This window comes from Myotis yumanensis, unplaced genomic scaffold, assembly GCF_028538775.1.
Source record: "Myotis yumanensis isolate MYYU_CA2020_CCGP unplaced genomic scaffold, mMyoYum1.0.hap1 SCAF_20, whole genome shotgun sequence".
In the NCBI taxonomy this organism is placed as follows: Eukaryota; Metazoa; Chordata; class Mammalia; order Chiroptera; family Vespertilionidae; genus Myotis; species Myotis yumanensis.
The window spans coordinates 19,824,146-19,844,388 of NW_027223771.1; the positions used below are offsets into that span (position 1 = coordinate 19,824,146).

Below are 20,243 nucleotides of genomic sequence, written 5' to 3' on the forward strand. Positions count from 1 at the left end.
GGCCTCCGTGCCTCCCGGACTCCTCTCTGCCCACAGCGTTCCCGCAGCCTGACCCCGTTTAACCCCCCAGCCTTGGGGACCCGCCTCTCAGGTCCCGCCGCCCAGGAAGCCGCATCCAGAACAGTGAGTCTCTCCTGGGTGACACAGGGTGTGATGGGGATGAGGGCCACAGGCTGCAGTGCCACCTTCTAAGGACACGGTGGTGGGGCTGAGGCAGGAGGATTAGGAAAACCCGGGTCTGTTGTGGATCTAAAGGCAACAGAGAGATGAGGTGAGGTTTTGCACGAGCAGTTTTACTTTCATTTTCAGAATGCTGGGGCCATAGATGGTTGTGAAAAAAAGAGGGAATTTTCTGAGGCCGGATTCTAACTTTTCCTAACATTGCTCAGAGGAAGGACAGACTAGAAGACAGAGGACAGCAGCTGTGGACAGGAAGGGGAAGTCCTGTAAATGATAAGGGAACTGGCAGAGTGAGCCCTGAGGACTGAGCCCTGAGATAACACAGGCATCTGGAGGGCACCTCGCCTCTGGGTTGGGCAAGGGCACTGAGCAGGTGAGCCCATAGAACAGTGGTTCTCAACCTTCCTGATGCCGCGACCCTTTAATACAGTTCCTCATGTTGTGGTGACTGAAAGGGCGAGGGCTACGCCCTCCATCTTGCCCTAGATCCTCCATTTTTGGGGCAGCAGCCATTAGCCATGTGCTCAGCAAGGAGCTTCTTCCAGGAAGCCCAAGCCTCTGCTAGCCACACCTAGGATTTCTTTAAAATAACCAATGATAATCAAGGGAAGTGGGCGCCATAGACACAACCACATCCTATGTAACAAGACACTGACTTGCGCCTGGCCAATCGGCAGGGACAGACTCAAACTACTCCTTTAAGTATTATGATTGATCATTTCAAAGAGATTAGGGGAGGCTATAGAGCTCCCCAGGAATTGGGAAATTGTTAGAAATTGGATGGATTCTTTAAACTCTGAGTGACTGTCTGGTGAAAATGTGTGAGTGTGAAGGGATGGGGCCTGCCCTCTCCTCTCCTTTGTGTGGCTCCACAAATTTGGTCAGGGGGGCATCTGAGTGAGGATCTGTGAAAACACGTCACCCCCTCCCTTGTCTGTCTCTCGTCACCGATCATCATGGAGTCAGGACAAAGTTTGTTTGTATAAAAACTTATGTCTAGGTATTTTGAAGTGAAATAATGCTGAAATATTGCTAGAGGACAGAATTGAATCTGTTGGTTGATTAAAAATGTTACTGAATAAGAAATGCTAAATATTTGAATTGCCAGCTAAAAGTTTAAGGTTTGGATTGAATTGGGAAAAACTGTGTACTTGTGGTAACTAAATGCCTTTGCTTATTGGTCTGATTAAAAAGAGGATTGATTTTATGACCTCAACTGAAAGTTTTTAATGCAGAAACCAGTTTAAATTTAATTGATATTCTTTAAGATAATTATAAAAGGTATAAACAACTAATGAGATTTCAGTTTGTCTGCAATATAATGTTGGCCATCTATCTTTTAGGGATTTTGGTTTGCTCTGTCAAAAAAACCAATGTAGACAGCCACCATTTTGAGCTGCATGACCTGGCAGCCACCATGTCAGCCACATGGCTTGCCGCTCCCCTGGTGGCCGCCATCTTGAAACAGCAAAGGCCCCTCCCTCTGATTTAGCCAAAAAGGAATGTCTGCTCACTGAGGCAGGATGGAATTTCAGGGGTGGAGCTCTAATGCAGAGTTTTACTACAGAAATGTGGATGGGGCAGGAAGTGTGCTTGCCTCAAAGATTTATTTAATACTATTTTTAAGAAGATATTTTTAATGCTTCTAAGTCATTTTTCTAATCTCTTAAATCTTGAAAACCCTGCTTTCCTTAAACTAAGGACAATTAAAGGTTATATGTTCCCTCTCTAAACAAAAGTTAAATAGCTTATGTCAAAGTCTTTTAAATGGACTGATAGCAGTAATCCAATTTCTAAAGTGAAGTATGGTGAGGATTATTTCAGGTAGAAACTGTGGTTTCATACTGGTCTTAGAGGGCACATTTTTCCTTTTCCTGGGAGGGACAGCGCAGCTGTCCCAGGGTTGGAGGGCTCCAGTTAACTTGTCAACTCAGTGTTCTGGAGACCCAGGACTGTGGTTTAGATAACATGCCTAAGTTTAACCTAGGTTACCCAAGGACTCTAGATAATGTGTTTACCCAAAACTGTGGTTTGGATTGCATGCTGTCTCTGCTTCTGTAAATTGCTTTTTTTGAAAACTAGGTTCCTCATTCCAAACCTTGGAATGTAGTCAATACATTTGTGATTTTTTGACTGCCTCTGTTATTTTCTCTTTAGTTTCCAATGCCCTAGGTCTAGGAGCTGTATCAGTGAAGAAATTGCTTCGGCATATGTCTGAAATTTTGTTGCCTTTGGATTCCTCTTGTACTTTTATGATTTCCCATCTTACATTTAAGTCCTTTATCCATTTTGAGTTTATTTTTGTGTATGGTGTAAGTTGGTGGTCTAGTTGCATTTTCTTGCATGTATCTGTCCAATTTTCCCAACACCATTTATTGAAGAGACTATCTTGACTCCATTGTAAGTTCTTCCCTCCTTTGTCAAATATTAATTGAGCAAATTGGTTCGGGTGAATTTCTGGGCTCTCTATTCTATTCCATTGATCTATATGTCTGTTCTTGTGCCAGTACCAGGCAGTTTTGAGAGCAGTGGCTTTGTAATACAGCTTGATATCAGGTATTGAGATCCCACCTACTTTGTTCTTTCTCAGGATCGCTGCAGCTATTCGGGGTCTTTATTTATTCCAGATGAATTTTTGGAGAGTTCAGTCTAGGTCTGTGAAATATGCTGTTGGTATATTAATGGGAAGTGCATTGAATTTTTAGGTTGCTTTGGGTAGTATGGACATTTTAATGATGTTGATTCTACCAATCCATGAACATTGTATGTTCTTCCATCTGTTTATGTCTTCCTCTATCTCTTTAGAGGAAGATATGTTGATATGTCCTGTAGTTTTCTGAGTAGAGGTCTTTTACCTCTTTAGTTAGGTTTATTCCAAGGTATCCTAAGTTTTTTGGTGTGATGGTAAATGTGATTGCTTTTTTAGTCTCTCTTTCTGTAAGTTCACTATTGATGTATAGAAATGCCATAGATTTCTTGGTGTTGATTTTGTATCCTGCTACATTGCCGAATTCATTTATTAAGTCTAGTAGTTTTTTGATGGACTCTTTAGGGTTTTTTATGTACAATATCATGTCATGTGTGAATAAGAACAGTTTTACTTCCTCTTTTCCAATTTGGATGCCTTTTATTTCTTCTTGTCTAGTCGCAATGGCTAATACTACATTTCTACTTTTTTTTTTTTTTTTTTTTTGTTACATACTTGACACTGTGCTAACTTGTCATCTCACCTGTGACTTCCTGGCCGTTGACTACCTTCACTGTATGGCCTTTTTGCATCACCTGTTCCTCTGCATTGCTCCATCTTCAGTATTCTCTAACATTGACCTGTACATGTGTTATGAGATGCACCTACAAGCTTAAATAGTTCTTGAACATCAGGTACTAATTTATTGAATAGTAGAGGCCCGGTGCATGAAATTTGTCCATGGGTAGGGTCCCTAGGCCAGGCCAGCGATCATGGCCGATCAGATTTTCTGCCTGCCCACCTCCTCCATACCTTGCCACACGCGTGCCACCACCACATGGTTTCCCCTTCCACGCTGCCACCGCATGGTTCCCCCACCTCCTCCTTCCCTCCTTCCCTCGTTGCCCACGCCCTGCTGCTGCCATTGGTCACCCACCCTGTTCCGCACTGACTCCTGGTGGTCAGCGCATGTCATAGCGAGCGATCGTTCTCCAGGACTAACTCTCGAGGGGTCACTTTGCATATTACCCTTTTATATATATAGATTCCTTGGAATGAGACATAACCATATTTCAGCACAGCTTTCCACGTCACCAGCAGACAAACCATGCTCAACTCTGTTAGCAGAAGAATGAGCTGAAGATCCTGCTTCTCTTCCACGTGGTGCTTACCGCATGTGTCATATTTTGTTTGAGATCTTCCTTGTTTTGTTATCTTCAGTAGTCCAGACCTTCATGGGAGTAACTTATAATCCTTCCTATAGATCTTTTGTTGGGAGTCAATTGCACGGAACTGTGTTATGTGCAACACACTTTTGTAAAGGGACTTCCACCTGTCACCACAGTCAGCATTCAGTTCCTCACCATTTTTCTATTTTCACGTTGTTGGCATAAAACGGATGATAAGGAGACCAATTCTGAGCAGAGTGTATATGTACCAGGAGAGTCATGTCAGGGCTTTTAAGACAGCCCCACCAACTCAGAAGACACATCTTTTTCTCAGTCTTAAAAGATATTTTGGACCTGACTGAGTTACAAGCAGTATATTTTGAGCAGAAAGCCTTCATCCATAACATATATGTGCAAGAGACTTCTGTTTCATTGCAAACCCTCACCAGCAACAGAGAGATGCCAGTGAACAGAAGCCCTGGAAAGAGGATATGGACAGGGCCTCACTTGTGTCCCAGTGCAGCTTTTACTTAATATGGGTGCCTTCAACCATTAGGGAGGTTGGGAAAGACTTGCCAGCCATCTGAGACATTCTCCAGCACCAGGCCACTTTTAACACTGGGTAGTGAGATTTCACAAGAATTTCTCAGTGGAAGAAGTCATGACCAGTGGGCTGAATGTGAAAAAGCTGCCAGCCACAACCAGAAAGTTGTTCAACATCAGGTTATCTACTCCAGAGTAGTGATTTATAATAGTAAAAAATGTAGAAAAGCTTTTAGAAAAATCTTTTTCCTCATTCATCATAGAAAAGTTTACACTGTAGAAATGCAATACGAGTGTAGTGATCGTGGGAAGTCCATCATCCTGAGGTCCAAACTCATTCAACATCACAGCGCTCACAGTAGAGAAAAGCTATATGAGTGTAGTGATTGTGGGGAGTCCTTTAGGCAACACAGTAACTTCACTCAATACTAGAGAGTTCACAGTGCTGCAAAACCTTATGAATGTAGTGAATATGGGAAATCTTTTTCCTGCAACAATCACCTCCTATCCACAGGAGAGTTCACACGAGAGAAAAGCTATATGTGTGTACTGATTGTGGGAAGTCCTGTGTGCTCAGAAAAAATGAATTCTGTATTCTTACTTATGTTTGAGGAAATGATGAGTACTCCAAGCTCTTAGGATCTTCACTCCTTTGTCTCTGAGTAAGGAATGGACCTAACCATTGTTTCCCCCAGACCACAGTCATAAAATATGCTACACCTTTCAGGGACATTGTGCTTCTCACATTGTGCTGTGATGAATTTTTTCACCAACATGCAAACCACTTGCTGTATATGGCTCTGGTTTATGATCTTTTTATAAAGGTGCTTTTTGCATTTGTACCTTTAATTTATTGGTTCTATTCTCTGCCTGGGATGACTTGAAAGCACAATTGTGATCTGTCAGCAGGTAGAGGTGAAGAGATATTTTGGGGATCCCAAACTTTCAGTGCTTCTGAAGGGACATCATGATGGCAGAAAATCACTCTTTGGCCATTATTTGCTTATTTTGCATTTCTGCCAAAAGCCTTGAAAGCAAGACTGCAGGACTTTATGGTTCTAATTTGCAGCCTGGTACCTCTATTATTGGTGAAGTCAAAGGTCACCCTGAAGAGGAGGTCTTTGTTGTGCTTCTGTGAAGCACTTTGTTCACAGTGTGTATGACATAAGTCTCAGCAAATGATCCATATGTCATGATGTACTAAATTTCATAGGCTGGTGTCATTTGTGGTAAGAATCTGGGGGTTGCGTGCAACCACAATTAGGGCAGAAGCACTGTTTCAATCGTGAGTGGGACAGACTGCAGTAAATTAGTTGAAAAATGCTTCTTCTGAATGTTTTCCACAAATGTTTCAGGGCCTGTGGCTTGCGTGATGTTTGTGTACAGATGTTCTCAGGATCCTCCATACCTGTTTACTATGACTGAAGTCATTGCCAGAGAAAATAATCTTATAATTTTGCTATTCTGCTGGCCCCCCTAGGGTGTTCACCTCAAGGTTGATGCTCAACATACAAGAATTCAAAGGTAGAGGAAGAATAATCCTATAATCAACCCCAGGATGTTTCTTGAAACCAGTCAACATTCCTATGGATTCTGATGATAATAGTCTAAATTGCTTACCAATATTTGCTGGGACTATGGCAAGGCTGTTCCTTCCAGGATATGAGAAATGACATGCAACAAACTGCACATTTTTAATATGTACTATTTGGTGAGGTTTGATGTACATATAAAGCTGTACATGAAATAAACTTAGCTGTCACCAATGTACACAGTGGAGCAAAAAGAGGTTTATAATAGTGAGCACCCAAAACATAGTTTATTGTTTTTAAAAAAGTATTTTAAACATGACTTTTATTGATTCTTTTAGGGAAAATGAGAAGGAAGGGGGGAGAGAGAAACATCTATATGAGAGACATATGTTAATCTGATGCCTCTTGCATACCCCCTACTGGGGTTTGAGGAAGGCATGTTCTAGTGCCCTGACCTGTTGTAGTGACCTTTAAGTGTAGGGGATGATGCCTAACTGAGTGAGTAACACTAACCAGGGCAGAGTAAATACTTGTATTATTATTTGTTAATTATTGTATACTTCCCATACCAACAACTCTAACCCTACTTTTGGCATACCCTATATTTACCTTCTGTCCTTTTGCAAACTCTCTCTCTACCTTCCCCAGTCCTACAAGTAGGCATAGATTTTCCTTCCATTACAACACAGTAGTGCATATTTTTCATAATTTTATAGGCACTAGAAGGTGTGTGCTCTTTAACAAATATTGGTTTCCTTCACCCTACATAGTTATTTTGAGATTCAACACAAATTGTGTACTGTGAATTACTACTTTAATTATGTGTCTATGACTTTGGTTATTTCCAGGTTTGGGGTATTACAGAGAAATCCGCTGGGCATATTGTATTCAGTTCATTATCTAGATGTATGTTTTACATTGTAAGATATGTGGAACTATGATCTTAAATGCTTATTTCCTTTGCATTCCCACCCACCCAGAGTAATGAAAGTTTTTCTGCAACTCTGCCAGCACATATGATGGTAATTTTTTCAAAATACTAGCCCAATAAATGAGTATAGGATTACTTCACCTTTGTTTTACTTTCATTTACCTAACAATTTTTGATGGTGAGCATTTGTTTCATACATATATTCACATTGTCTTTATCATATTTGTTAAAATGTCTGCTCAGAATTTTTTTAACAATTTTTAAATGAATTTATTACCTGGAGAGCATTATGCTAAGCAAAATAAGCCAGTCAGAGAAAGATCAGTATCACATGATATCATCATTTGTGGAATATAATGAACAGCATAAACCAGCGGTTCTCAACCTGTGGGTCATGGCCCCTTTGGGGGTTAAACGACCCTTTCACAGGGGTGGCCTAAGACCATTGGGAAACACATATATAATTATATATTGTTTTTTTGGGGTCACCACAACATGAGGAGCTTTTTTTTTTTTTTTTTTTTTTTTTAAATCACTGTCTGAGGGCACTTTATTCCACAGCCCTGGGTAACTGGTACACCACCTTACCCAAGTAATCAATGTTAACGCCACCAACACTTGAACAAATGACCTCAAGTGCCTCCAAATGTGGTGCCCAGAGGAGGACACGGCATCACATTTTTAGGGCGGTTACAGCAAAGTACAGGCTCACCTCGTTTTGTTGGGCTTCTATTTATTGTGCTTCACAGGTGTTAGTTTTTTGTGTGTTTTTCTAAATCCTCATCCAAGGTTATGTTTATTAATGAGGATGGGGGCGGGTTGAGAGAGAGAGAGAGATACAGATAGAGATAGAGAGAGAGAGAGAGGGAAAGATATATATATATGTGTGTGTATATATACATATATATGTGTGTGTGTGTGTGTGTGTGTATATATATATATATATATATATAGAGAGAGAGAGAGAGAGAGAGAAACATGCATCGGTTGCCTCCCGTTTGTGCCCCAACCAGGGATCGACCTTGTAACCTAGGCATGTGCCCTGACTGAGAATCGAACCCGAAACTTTTTCGGTATACAGGATGTCTCTCCAACCAACTGAGCCACACTCGCCAAGGCAGGTGTTGCATTTTTTTTTTTAAAAAAAAAAAACAAAACAGAAGGCAAGACCATCAACCAGCATGAAGATTACAACTCACTTTCTGTGATGCTGGCTTTCTCGCTGGATCGGAACCCTGATTAACTCTAAGGTAAGCCTCTGTTATGTCCAGATTTCAGGATCCCCAAGAAACCACATCAGGGAGCCAGCCAGTCCGATGCAAAAGCATAAGAGTCTTTATTCGAGCTAGCTCGGCTCCCCCACCTTGCCGATGCAGCGACAGGAAGCAGAGAGAGAGATAACTCTGTGTGGAGACTGGTTATATAGGGGGAGTTGGAGGAAGGGGAGGAGAAAGGACTGTGCTCTGCTGATTGGCCAGGCACAAGTCGGTGTCTTGTTCCTGGGTGTGGCTAGCAGAGGCTTAGACTTCTGGGAAGAAGCTCCTCGCCAAACACGTGGCCAAGGTAAGATGGAGCACTTACCCTGGGGCAAGATGGAGGGCGTAGCCCTTACCCTGGGGCAAGGTGGAGGGCGTAGCCCTTACCCTAGGGCAAGGTGGAGGGCCTAGCCCTTACCCTTTCATTCCCCCCTTTGTCTTGGAACTTCCGGCTCAATCATGAGACGGACTGCATTTCTATTCCACCGTTGCTAGAGGCCCATACTGGGCATATCTTAACAAATGGTCTGGTGGAAGGGAAAGAAACCATTTTAGCTTTAACAACTTCTATTGAAATAGGATTTTTTTTCTTAAAATTCCTCCATGGCTATCAACAAAACAAATCAAGATTAATTTATCTACTGTATTCAATTTGGCCTGATGTTTGCATAAATACAACAAGAATGGTAACCGACCACCTTTGCTGGAATCTCATGGTTGAATCTTAATATGCCCCGTAGGGCCAGGAAGCCACGCCACCCAGCTGCCATCAGGCCCGCCTGCAGTATCTGCTGAGTTAGGTTAATCCCTCACCTGTAGCAACTCCACCTGAGCCCACGCTCTAGGCTTTAAGGCCCATCTCAATAGCCCTCCTACTTGTTGCGGCCCAGAGTGTGTGGGGGTTCCGCAGGGACGCAAAGGCATCTTTACTGCTCCCCTTCTACTCTTACCAACCGCCAGTGATGGTAGGGCATCGGCCTGACACTCCAGCGCCAGCCATCTTCAGGGCTTCCAAGCAGGATACCAGGCTTTCTTTGTGGCATTCTTACTGGCTTCAAGTCTTTAGAGCTCAGACAGGGCTCTTTAAAACATGATACTCCAGTCAAAGTTTTCCGTTAATAAAACCACTATTAGGAACTGGTCTTATTGAATCTATGCAAAGAAATGTATTGCCATGTTAGCATTGCCAAATTTCGGAGGAATTACATAAGAAGAAAGACATACTGATCTACTCTAAGATTTTCTGACTTTCCTTGCTAATTCCTTTTCATGGATTTAAAACAAAACAGCAACTGTTGGCATTAAACTTTCTTTCTATGCATAACCATGCCTTAGACCTTCTATTCCAAACAGGCCTTTCCCAGCTTTCTACAGTTGAGGTTTGTACTACCCCTGACATGGGCATGGTTACGCAGGCCTGCAAGACAATATACAGGCTGCCAACCATCAACTCTCTCTCAACAGAGACCAAAACCTGATGGGCACCCTTCCCTGCCCAGTTGGGCACCTGCCCTCTTGGCAGCCAGACACCCTCTACTCTTGGGGTTCACCCCACACAGTCCCCTTCCAGGACAGCCAACATACATTCAAATCTGCAAGAGAATCAAAGGTCAATATAACATATCAATACAATGAAACATAATATTGGCATCATGGCCGCTTCAGGCAGCCAAATCCTACTAAAGTCTATTCTTGACCTTCCTATGAATTATCCTTGTCTCTTTGGAGCCATGTCCATGAAGATGCAGGCATCATCTCAGTCTATTACACAGTATTGTGGGGGCTCCCAGTAGCAGGAGTGATCGTGAGCAATGTTACCAGCATTAGGCAGGTCGAGCATGCCGTAGCTTGAGCTTGAGTGGGTTGCGTTGATCTTGATCGACGCTCCATTTGGTGATGAAGTCTTCCCGGATCACAGATGGACCCAGGTCGCGACGCCGTCTACCTTGAGAGCGGTGGGGGTCGTCAGCACCACAGTGTAGGGACCCTTCCAACGTGGCTCGAGGGTCTCCTGGCGGTGCCTTCTGCTGTAGACCCAATCTCCTGGTCTGTGCTGATGAGGAGGAGTTGGGGTTGGGCTGGTCTCATACAGATTCTAGAGCCCGTTGCCTTCCTTTCACAGGCAGGGGGAAGGGCCCATGAAATCTCTGTCCTGAGGAACTGTGAGCCCCATCCTTAAATGTCCCAATCAGACTAGAAAAGCCACAGATACCTTTTAAATTTACCCCAGAATTTCAAAATCCCAACCCAGCACAGAATATCACATAGCAAATCAAAGTTCCCAGCAAACAAACAGAGATGCTTACAAACATCAAATAAACATTTACACTTACACCTTTTCAGTGAACAAGTATTTTTACAGTCTTGGGCTCTTGAGCTGATAACAGGAACATCGCACAAGTCCCCTGATGGGGGCCTGACAGGAACAGATGTGGGGGTCTTCCCTTTCCCACATTCCAGGACAGGATTCTTGACCTATGTCTCATTCAGATAGAAACGGTTTTCATCACAAACAAACAAATCCAAAACCAGAAACCAAGAAAACCAAGGCCAAAAGTACCCTCTGATGTTTCAGGGGTACCAAGGAAGGAGAAGTTAGGCAGTGTCCAGCCCTTCTCACAATCCACCACCAGTGACCAGTTCCAGCTTACTGGCCTACCATCCATTCAAAATTTCTTTCCTCCCATCACACCAAAGCCATACTTTTCAGTTAGTTAAAACTTTTAGCCTTAATTTTTAGGTGACATGTAAATAATTAACATTCCTCAGATTAACAATACATTCAAATTTAACAACAAGGATACATATTTAAGCAATAAGGACAGATCAATTTACAGAAGCAGAGACAGCATGCAATCCAAACCACAGCTGTGGGTAAACACATTATCTAGAGTCCTTGGGTAACCTAGTTTAAACTTAGGCATATCCTGGGTCTCCCAAACACTGAGTTGCAAGTTAGCTGGAGCCCTCCCGACCCTGGGACAGCTGCACTGTCCCTCCCAGGCAAAGGAAAAATATGCCCTTGAATATCAGCATGAAACCACAGTCTCTATCTGACTTTTAGAAATTGGATTACTGCTATCAGTCCCTTTTAAAGACTTTGACATAACCTTTGATTGTCCTTAGTTTAAGGAAAGCAGGGTTTTCTAGATTTAAGAGATCAGCTTAAAAATAAATCCGAGAGGCAAGCTTACTTCTGTCCCATAAAACTCCTCCTTAAAGCTCCACCCCTGACTAAATCAGAGGGAGGGGCCTTTGCTGTTTCAAGATGGCGGCCCCCAGGGGAGCGGCAAACCATGCGGCCAACATGGCAGCTGCCAAGTCATGCAGCCCAAAATGGTGGCTGTACCAATAAGCAAAGGCATTTAGTTACCACAATAACACAATTTTTCCCAATTCAATCCGAACCTTAAACTTTTACCTGGCAAGTCAAAATATTCAGCATTTCTCAATCAGTCTAGAATCTAGCTAGCATCCGTTTTTTTCTTTGGGTAAATGATCAGTCTTGGGCTCCATCCTGCACATCTGCAAAGAGACTCTAGCTCAAAACTCTATCCAAAATTGGACAGTGCGCGCATTAGTTTTAAGCCAGCTTTTCTCTCTACACGTGCACAGAAATCCCAGACGCATTTACTTGGGGAGGGGGTGACCTGTTTTCACAGATCCTCACTCAGATGCCCACCTGACCAAAGTCGTGGAGCCACACAAAGGAGGGGAGAGGGCAGGCCCCCTCCCTCCACACTCACACACTTTCACCAGACATTCACTCAGAGTTTAAACAATAACAACTTCCCAACTCCTGAGGGAGCTCTACAGCCTCCCCCAATCTCCTTGAAATGATCAATCACAATACCCAAAGGAGCAGTCTGAGTCCGTCCCATAACATCCATCCAGTAAGTCCACAGAAAACAGAAAAACACAGACACAGACAAACAGAGGGCCCCAAAGAACAGCCTTCCAACTCCATGGAAGCAACTAGACGATGGCCTTATGCCAAACCGGCGGGAGCGACCCGCCTCGTCTCAGATTCTCAGATTGAGGGGGTTCCTACAGACCTTCCGACTCCACGGAAGCAAAACTACACCCCTCCAGATGGAGGGTCGAGGCGTCCCCCGACTCCTCCCGCCCTTGATCCCCCTGTGCGTCCACTTAGATCATTGCGGGCGATTACAGATTTCAGAAGTGAGCTCACACAGAACAGATACAGAACAAGTCCCTAAACAGAGGCAGTAGAAAACTGCCTAGGAATGCTTCTCTTCTACCTTTTTTAAAAGATAGGCCAGATTCGAACCCTTAGCCAGTCCGAGTTTTGACGGTGAGTACCATCTAGAAGCCATTCCTCCAGATACAGGAAAAGTCCCTTAGAGATAACATATATCACACAGAACAGAATACACAACATACAGACACTTACCGCGGCCAGTCAGACTCTACGGATTGGGGGGGTCCCTCAATGGTTTTGGGGATCTCGGACGAGCCCCCAAATGTTATGTCCAGATTTCAGGATCCCCAAGAAACCACATCAGGGAGCCAGCCAGTCCGATGCAAAAGCATAAGAGTCTTTATTCGAGCTAGCTCGGCTCCCCCACCTTGCCGATGCAGCGACAGGAAGCAGAGAGAGAGCAACATGAGGAGCTTTATTAAAGGGTCGCGGCATTGGGAATGATGAGGTCCACTGGCATAAAGTGATGAACAAAAATACATTGAGAGACGAAATCATCAAAGAGACCTTCAAACCTCATAAAAAAGGCATGAGAGGGTGATCGGGGTTTGGAGGATAAGAGATCCAAAGAACAGTATGGGAGGTGCTCTTTATGTCAGTGTAGCAGGTGGGGGAACTGGGCTGAGCTGCACAGTCACCCACAGGGCATGATGACATCAGAGTGGTCCTGGGACTAAAACCAGAGCAGCCGGGCACTAACATTGACAGACGAGTGAATGAAAAGGGAGTCCATTTCTGATGGTGTCTTCATGATATGATATGGGAAATTTTAGGATAATTTCTAACAAGATGGGTTGTTGTGGTGCTACATACGAGGTCCAGAGCTTAGGTGACATATATGTGCCCACCTGTCATTTCTAGTTGAGGCCTGACCCAGTGAACAATAGGAATGAGATAGCATACATCAGTGTCACCTGCACTTGAAAATCTCCGTCAGCATGGGGAAGGGAGAACAGAGAAGGTTGAGAGAGAAATATATCACAGAGGTGGTGAACTAGAATTTTAGAAAATAAGCTAGTTAGAAAACAACCTGTCCTTGTGATGGCTTATTTATGTCATTAGTGAAGATGTGCCTCTGGGAATGAAGCTGTGAGACAAGTGTGGATCAAAGAACTGTGGGCAGCGGGTAATGCAAAGTGATGGCCTCAGCAAACTGGGATTGGAGTCAGAAGTGTAATGTGCATTAGCATTTTGGTGTCTTTGAGGGACAATTTGGAGGACAACATGGGTATTGCCTGACAAGACCAGTGTCAAGTCACTCACACTCCCTTTATGTGCGACATTTCATCCTACCCTATGTTACTGGCACCCACTGTTATTGAAAGGGGGCAGTCTGACTCTCATTTGAGGCCCAAAGCACAGGTATATTATAACTGCTCATCTGCCTTTATTGTTGTGAGAGACACAGCATCAATCTGCACTAATAAAAGACAGACATGCAAATTGCCTGTACCTTCGCTACACCTTAACCGTTTGAGTCCTAGGGGGTATTGAAAAAACACTGTCGAAGAATCCCAAACAGCGCAACCGCGCTTTCTCTAAATGAGTACGAAAAGACCCAAACAGCGTGATAGCGCTTGTTTTATTTTATGTCGAGAAATACCAAGCAGCGCGGTTGCGCTGCTTGGGACTCAAACAGATATTAATTAAAAGGAGCTGTGTGATGTATTTGCATCAGTAAATCTGAGCGCGTGACTTCGACAATCGGTAACGCACCATCAGCTGTCCACAATGTTCGAAATGTGCTGGGTTTTCTCAACATAAAATCTCAGCAGTGCGATCGCACTGCTTGGGACTCAAGTGGTTAAGCCATGCCCACCAGTCAGCCAGAGCGACTATATGCAAATTAACCAAACAAGATGGCGGCTGGCAGCCACGGAGCTGGAGCAAGCAGGAGGCTTGGTTGCCCCAATGATGGAGGAAGCCAAGCTTCCCGCTTGCCATGGTGGGCTCTGAGCTCCACTCAAAGCAACAAAGTTTCAATTATAGAAGGTAAATAAACCCCAGATACCTGCTTTCAGCTGGCCGTGGCAATGGAGCTGGAGCGACCAGCAGGCTTCCCTCTCGCCCACCCTGGCCAGCTCTGAGCTCCTCTCAAAGCTACAAAGTTTCAATTATAGAAGGTACATAAACCCCAGAATTAAAAAAGAAAAGAAAAGGAGAGGCTGGGAGCTTCCGTCACCAGGGGGCTTGGCCAGCCTGAAAAAGCCCTCAGCCCCTCACCCAGACTGGCCAGGCACCCCAGTGGGGACCCACACACTGAAGGGGATATGACCAGCTGCAAACAGCCATCAGCCCTAACAGCAGAACAACTAGGAATGACTGGTCACTATGACAAACACTGACTACCAGGGGGCAGATGTTCAGTGCAGGAGCTGCCCCCTGGAGGTCAGTGCGCTCCCACAGGGGGAGGTCTCCTCAGCCACAAGCCATGCTGACGGCTGCCAGTACAGCGGTGGTGGTGGGAGCCTCTCCCACTTCCTCAGCAGGGCTAAGGATGTCGGACTGCAGCTTAGGGCTGCTCCCTGCTGGCAAGTGGACATTTCCCCAGGGCTGCCGGGCTGCCAGAGGAATGTATGACTACCAGCTTGGACCTGATCCACCAGGGAGTGGGCCTAAGCCAGCAGGTGGACATCTTCCGAGGGGTCCCAGACTGCAAGAGGGCATAGGCTGGGCTGAGGGCCCCCCCCCCAAGTGCACAAATTTTTGTGCACCGGGCCTCTAGTAGGAATATAAGGAGATATTGACTTTGATGGGACTAAGGCCTGCTGTCTTCCCTGATGTGGGGAGTAGAGGAGGCAGATGGATGTGCCAGGTGGGGAGTGTGACAAACTTGGCATCTCAAGAGAGAATCGTATCATGGGATGTACTGTCCTCATTATGACAAGATATGAATTTTGAGGACGTGGCCATTGCATTCGCTCAGGAGGAGTGGGAGATCCTTGATGAGGCTCAGAGACGTCTGTACTGTGATGTGATGCTGGAAGTGTTTTCACTTGTATCATTCGTAGGTAAGACCTTCATCTCTCCTAGTGTCCTGAAGTGATGCCCACTCTTTATTTATTCTCCAGACATAGCACTGTCTCTCTCAAAGCAAGACCATGGGCTCTGCTCATTTCCCCCACTGTCTTGTGAAATGGGCTGTGGCTGCCAGTGCTGAGCTCTCAGAGAGCCCTGAGCAATAGACTCCACAAACTTCCCTAACACCAGTTGCCTTAGGAACTGCAGGAAGTGTCTGGGTGTCAGCAGTCTTACAGACAGTTTAATGGGTCCCTCCTGCTCTTCCTCACCCAGGAAGGGTGACTGTATCCAGATCCATGTCCCCCACTTCTGCACCTTTCCTGTAGATAAGGACCTTGGTGAATGCCTGTGCCAGGTATCTTCTTTATATACAGGAACCAGTTGCTGTTATTGTAAGACCCTCCTTACATTGTTGTTTGTAATATTACCTTCTGTGAATACTATTGCAAGCCAAATGCTATGGGCAAGTGATGGCTGCTCACCTCTGTTGTCTTTCATTGAAACTTGGAATATTTAGTTTGTAGATATTTCTAGAGAAGGAGGTGCAGAGAGAACCCTGGGTTTCTGCAGGGTGAACGTACAGGATGTTCCTAGGGGAAGCCTGGCCTGGCTGAGTGGCAGCTCGGGGGAGGTAGGACATAAGGATGGTGTTCAGGTTGTACCAGGAACCTGCTCCTGTCTAATGATGTTTGGTGCAAGTTCCAATGGCCACCCCTCATTTATACATTTACTTTTCCATATTTGACACTTTGCTGGCTTCTCATTTCATCAGTGGCTTTCTAGCTTTGGCTATCTTTGCCTTTGTGTCCTTTTTACATCACCTATTCCTTTGCACATCTCTTTCTGCAGTATACTACAACATGGACCTATGCAAGCGTTATAAGGAGCACATACACTGAGTGGCCAGATTATAATGACCACCCCATCAGCACTCGATTGACACTTCCAAAATACTCAATATTGAAAACTTCCTAAGCAGATACTCTCAAGGTTTTATTATCATTATTATTATTATTCTTTGCATAACAGATTCATTTCTTTGTACTGATGGGGTGGTCATAATAATCTGGCTGGTCATAATAATCTGGCCACTCAGTGTACATGCTTAAATACCCCTAAAATAGCAGCTACTTGTTTCTTGAATTTTACTTGGAATGAGATGTAACCAACCTTCCGCACAGCATGCCCATGTCACCAGCATAGATCTGCTGCATTGATGGCAAACCTTTTGAGCTCGGTGTGTCAGCATTTTGAAAAACCCTAACTTAACTCTGATGCCATGTCACAAATAGAATTTTTCTGATATTTGCAACCATAGTAAAACAAAGATTTATATTTTTGATATTTATTTTATATATTTAAGTGCCATTTAACAAAGAAAAATCAAGCAAAAAAATGAGTTTGCATGTCAACTTTGACACACGTGTCATAGGTTCGCCATCACTGATCTACTGAATGCTGTTAGCAGCAGAATGAGCTGGACAGTCCACTTCTCCTCCATGTGGTACTTGTCTTGTTTTTGCTCTATTTCTGCTGAAGTCTCCCTTGTTTTGTGATCTTCAGTGCTCAAGAACTTCAGAGTGACCTCTTACTAATCCATCTTTCAGGTCTTTTATTTTCAGCCAATTGCATGAAACCAATGTAGTATGTGCAACCCACTTTTATAATGGGACTTCCCGCTGTCACCAGAGTCAACATTCATTTTGTCATCATTCCTCTGTTTTCAGGTCCTTGGCGTAAGATGGATGATGTGGAGGCCCATTCTGAGCACAGTGTATCTGTAGGAGATTCTCAGGTCAGGGCTTCCAGGACAGCTGCAGCCACCCAGAGGACCCATCTGTGTAAACCGTGCTTCTCAGTGTTAAAAGATATTTTGCACCTGAGTGAGTTACAAGTGGTTTACTTTGAGAAGAATGTGTTCTTAAGTGATGCATGTTTGAGAGACTTGTGTTCCAGTGCAAACCCTCACCAGCAACAGAAGGATGCCAGTGGAGAGAAGCCCTGGAAAGAAGATATGGAGAGTCCCTCGCTTGTGACCTGTTGCTGCTTCTACTTATCTGGCATGCCTGTAGCTAGTATGGAGGTTGGGGAAGACTCCCCAGCCATGTTAGGGCTTCTCCAGCACCAGGCCACTCTTAACACTATGGAGCCACACAGTAACAATGAGATTTCACAGGAATTTCTCAGTGGAAAAAGACATCCCCAGTGGGTGGAATGTGAAAGAGCTGACAGCCAGAAACAGAAAGTTGCTTATCAGAAAGGTCTTTCCTCTGGAGATATGATTTATGAGTATAATAAATGTGGGGAAGTGTGTAGACAAATGTTTAACCACCCTCCACATGGGAGAGTTCACACTGGAGAAAAGCCTTATGAGTGCAGTGAATGTGGGATATCCTTTCGTCAAAAGTGTCGCCTCATTGTACACCAAAGAGTTCACACTGGAGAAGAGCCATATGAGTGTAGCGAATGTGGGAAGCATTTCAGAGAAAAGGCTGCCCTCACTAGATACCACAGAGTTCACACTGGAGAAAAGCCATATGAGTGTAGCAATTGTGGGAAGCATTTCACTGAAAGGGCTGAACTCACTAAACACTACAGAGTTCACACTGGAGAAAAGCCATATGAGAGTAGTGAATGTGGGATATCCTTTCGTCGGAGGTCTCACCTCACTAAACACCACACAGTTCACACTGGTGAAAAGCCATATGAGTGTAGTGAATGTGGGATATCCTTTCGTCAAATGTATAACCTCACTATACACCAAAGAGTTCACACTGGAGAAAAGCCATATGAGTGTAGCGAATGTGGGAAGCATTTCCGTGAAAGGGCTGCCCTCACTATACACCACAGAGTTCACACTGGAGAAAAGCCATATGGGTGTAGCGATTGTGGGAAACATTTCAGAGAAAGGGCTACCCTCACTATACACCACAGAGTTCACACTGGAGAAAAGCCATATGAGTGCAGTGAATGTGGGATATCCTTTCGTCAAAAGTGTCACCTCACTGTGCACCAAAGAGTTCACACTGGAGAAAGGCCATATGAGTGTAGCGAATGTGGGAAGTATTTCAGACAAAAGGCTGCCCTCAGTATACACCAACGAGTTCACACTGGAGAAAAGCCATATGAGTGTAGCGATTGTGGGAAACATTTCAGAGAAAAGGGTGCCCTCACTAACCACCGCAGAGTTCACACTGGAGAAAAGCCATATGAGTGTAGTGAATGTGGGAAGCATTTCAGAGAAAAGGCTACCCTCACTAACCACCGCAGAGTTCACACTGGAGAAAAGCCATATGAGTGTAGTGAATGTGGGAAGCATTTCAGTGAAAGGTCTGCCCTCAGGAAACACCACAGAGTTCACACTCGATAAAAGCCATATGAGTGTAGTTAATGTGCGAAATCCTTTAATGAAAGCTCTATCCCCAGTGAAGAGAAGGGAGTTCACACTGGTGAGTGTAGTGAGTGTGGGATTCCTTTTAGCTACAACTATAACCTGGTTAGACACCTGTAATTTCACACTGGAGAAAAGATGTAAATGTGCAGGGAATGTTTTATTTTTCTCACTAAGAATAAGAACACTTAAGGGGCTCGATGGGACCCATTTACATGAATGTAAACCCCTTTAATGAGAACATACACTCTGCTAGATTCGTCATTAAATTGAGGTACAAGTGAGACTTGAAGGATCTGTGTTGTACTTGCTAACATGTCCAGACCTACAACCCAAATGATGTCACTGTGAGTGTTTATCACTAAAGAGATTTCACAGCTAACACCTGCCTCACCTGAAGAGTGTGCATCGGTCACATTCCCTGGGTGCTCAGGGGAATGTATTCTGTGTTCTCACTTCTGCTTGTGGTAATTATGATTCCTCCAAGCTCTTGGCAGTATCTTCATTCATTTCTCTATGACTAGAAAATGGACCTGACCCAGGATTCATCCAGAGCAGCTGTTCTCAGCTAAGCAGTGCTACCTCTTTCAGGGACATAGTGGTACTCACATTATGCTTTGATAAATTTTGGGGGTTTTTTATTCACCAACCTGCAAACTCTGTGCTCTCTGCTCTGGTTTATGATCTTTTTTTTAAGGGTGTTTTTATATTTGTGTTGTTATTTATTAGTGCATTGATTTCAACACCAACTACCTTAAACCTGAATTTGCCACACTCTGTATTTACCCCCAGTCATTTTGTAATATTTCTGCTTCCCCAACCCTCCATGCAGACATTGATTTACCTTCCTTTACAATAGAGTAGTTCATATTTTTCATAAATTTATTGGCACTATAAGGTGAATTCTTTTTAACAAACACTGGCTTCCTTCATGCTATACAGATGTTTGAGATTTAACACTAACGTTTATATAAATAATTTTTTATTTCTAGAAAATATTGTATTCTATGGATAACCACTTTTACTATTGAGCCGCCTATAATTTCAGTTATTTCTACGTTTGGGGTTTTAAAAATAAAACAGCTCAGAATATTGTATTCCATTCTTTCTACAGATGTATGTCTTATTAAACTGTTCCAGTGTCAGTGAATGTGGTACATTTCAACATATATGGAACTATGACCTCAAATGGTCAATCAGTTTGCCTTCCCACCCACCCAGAAAATTCTATGCAACTCTGCCAGCACATGCAAAGGTTAATCTTTTTAAGTACTAGCCCCATCAATGAGTGTACTGTTAACTCGCTTTTGTT

The 20,243-nt window shown here is 43.9% G+C and overlaps 1 protein-coding gene across 1 annotated transcript; it reads left to right on the plus strand.

The window, feature by feature from the left end:
• Nucleotides 1–17,281: 17,281 nt before the first annotated feature.
• Nucleotides 17,282–18,910, plus strand: LOC138998400 (zinc finger protein ZFP2-like). The gene has a single exon (XM_070400499.1). It carries the CDS (start codon nucleotides 17,282–17,284, stop codon nucleotides 18,908–18,910), a length of 1,629 nt encoding a protein of 542 aa, XP_070256600.1.
• The last annotated feature ends 1,333 nt before the right edge of the window (nucleotides 18,911–20,243 follow it).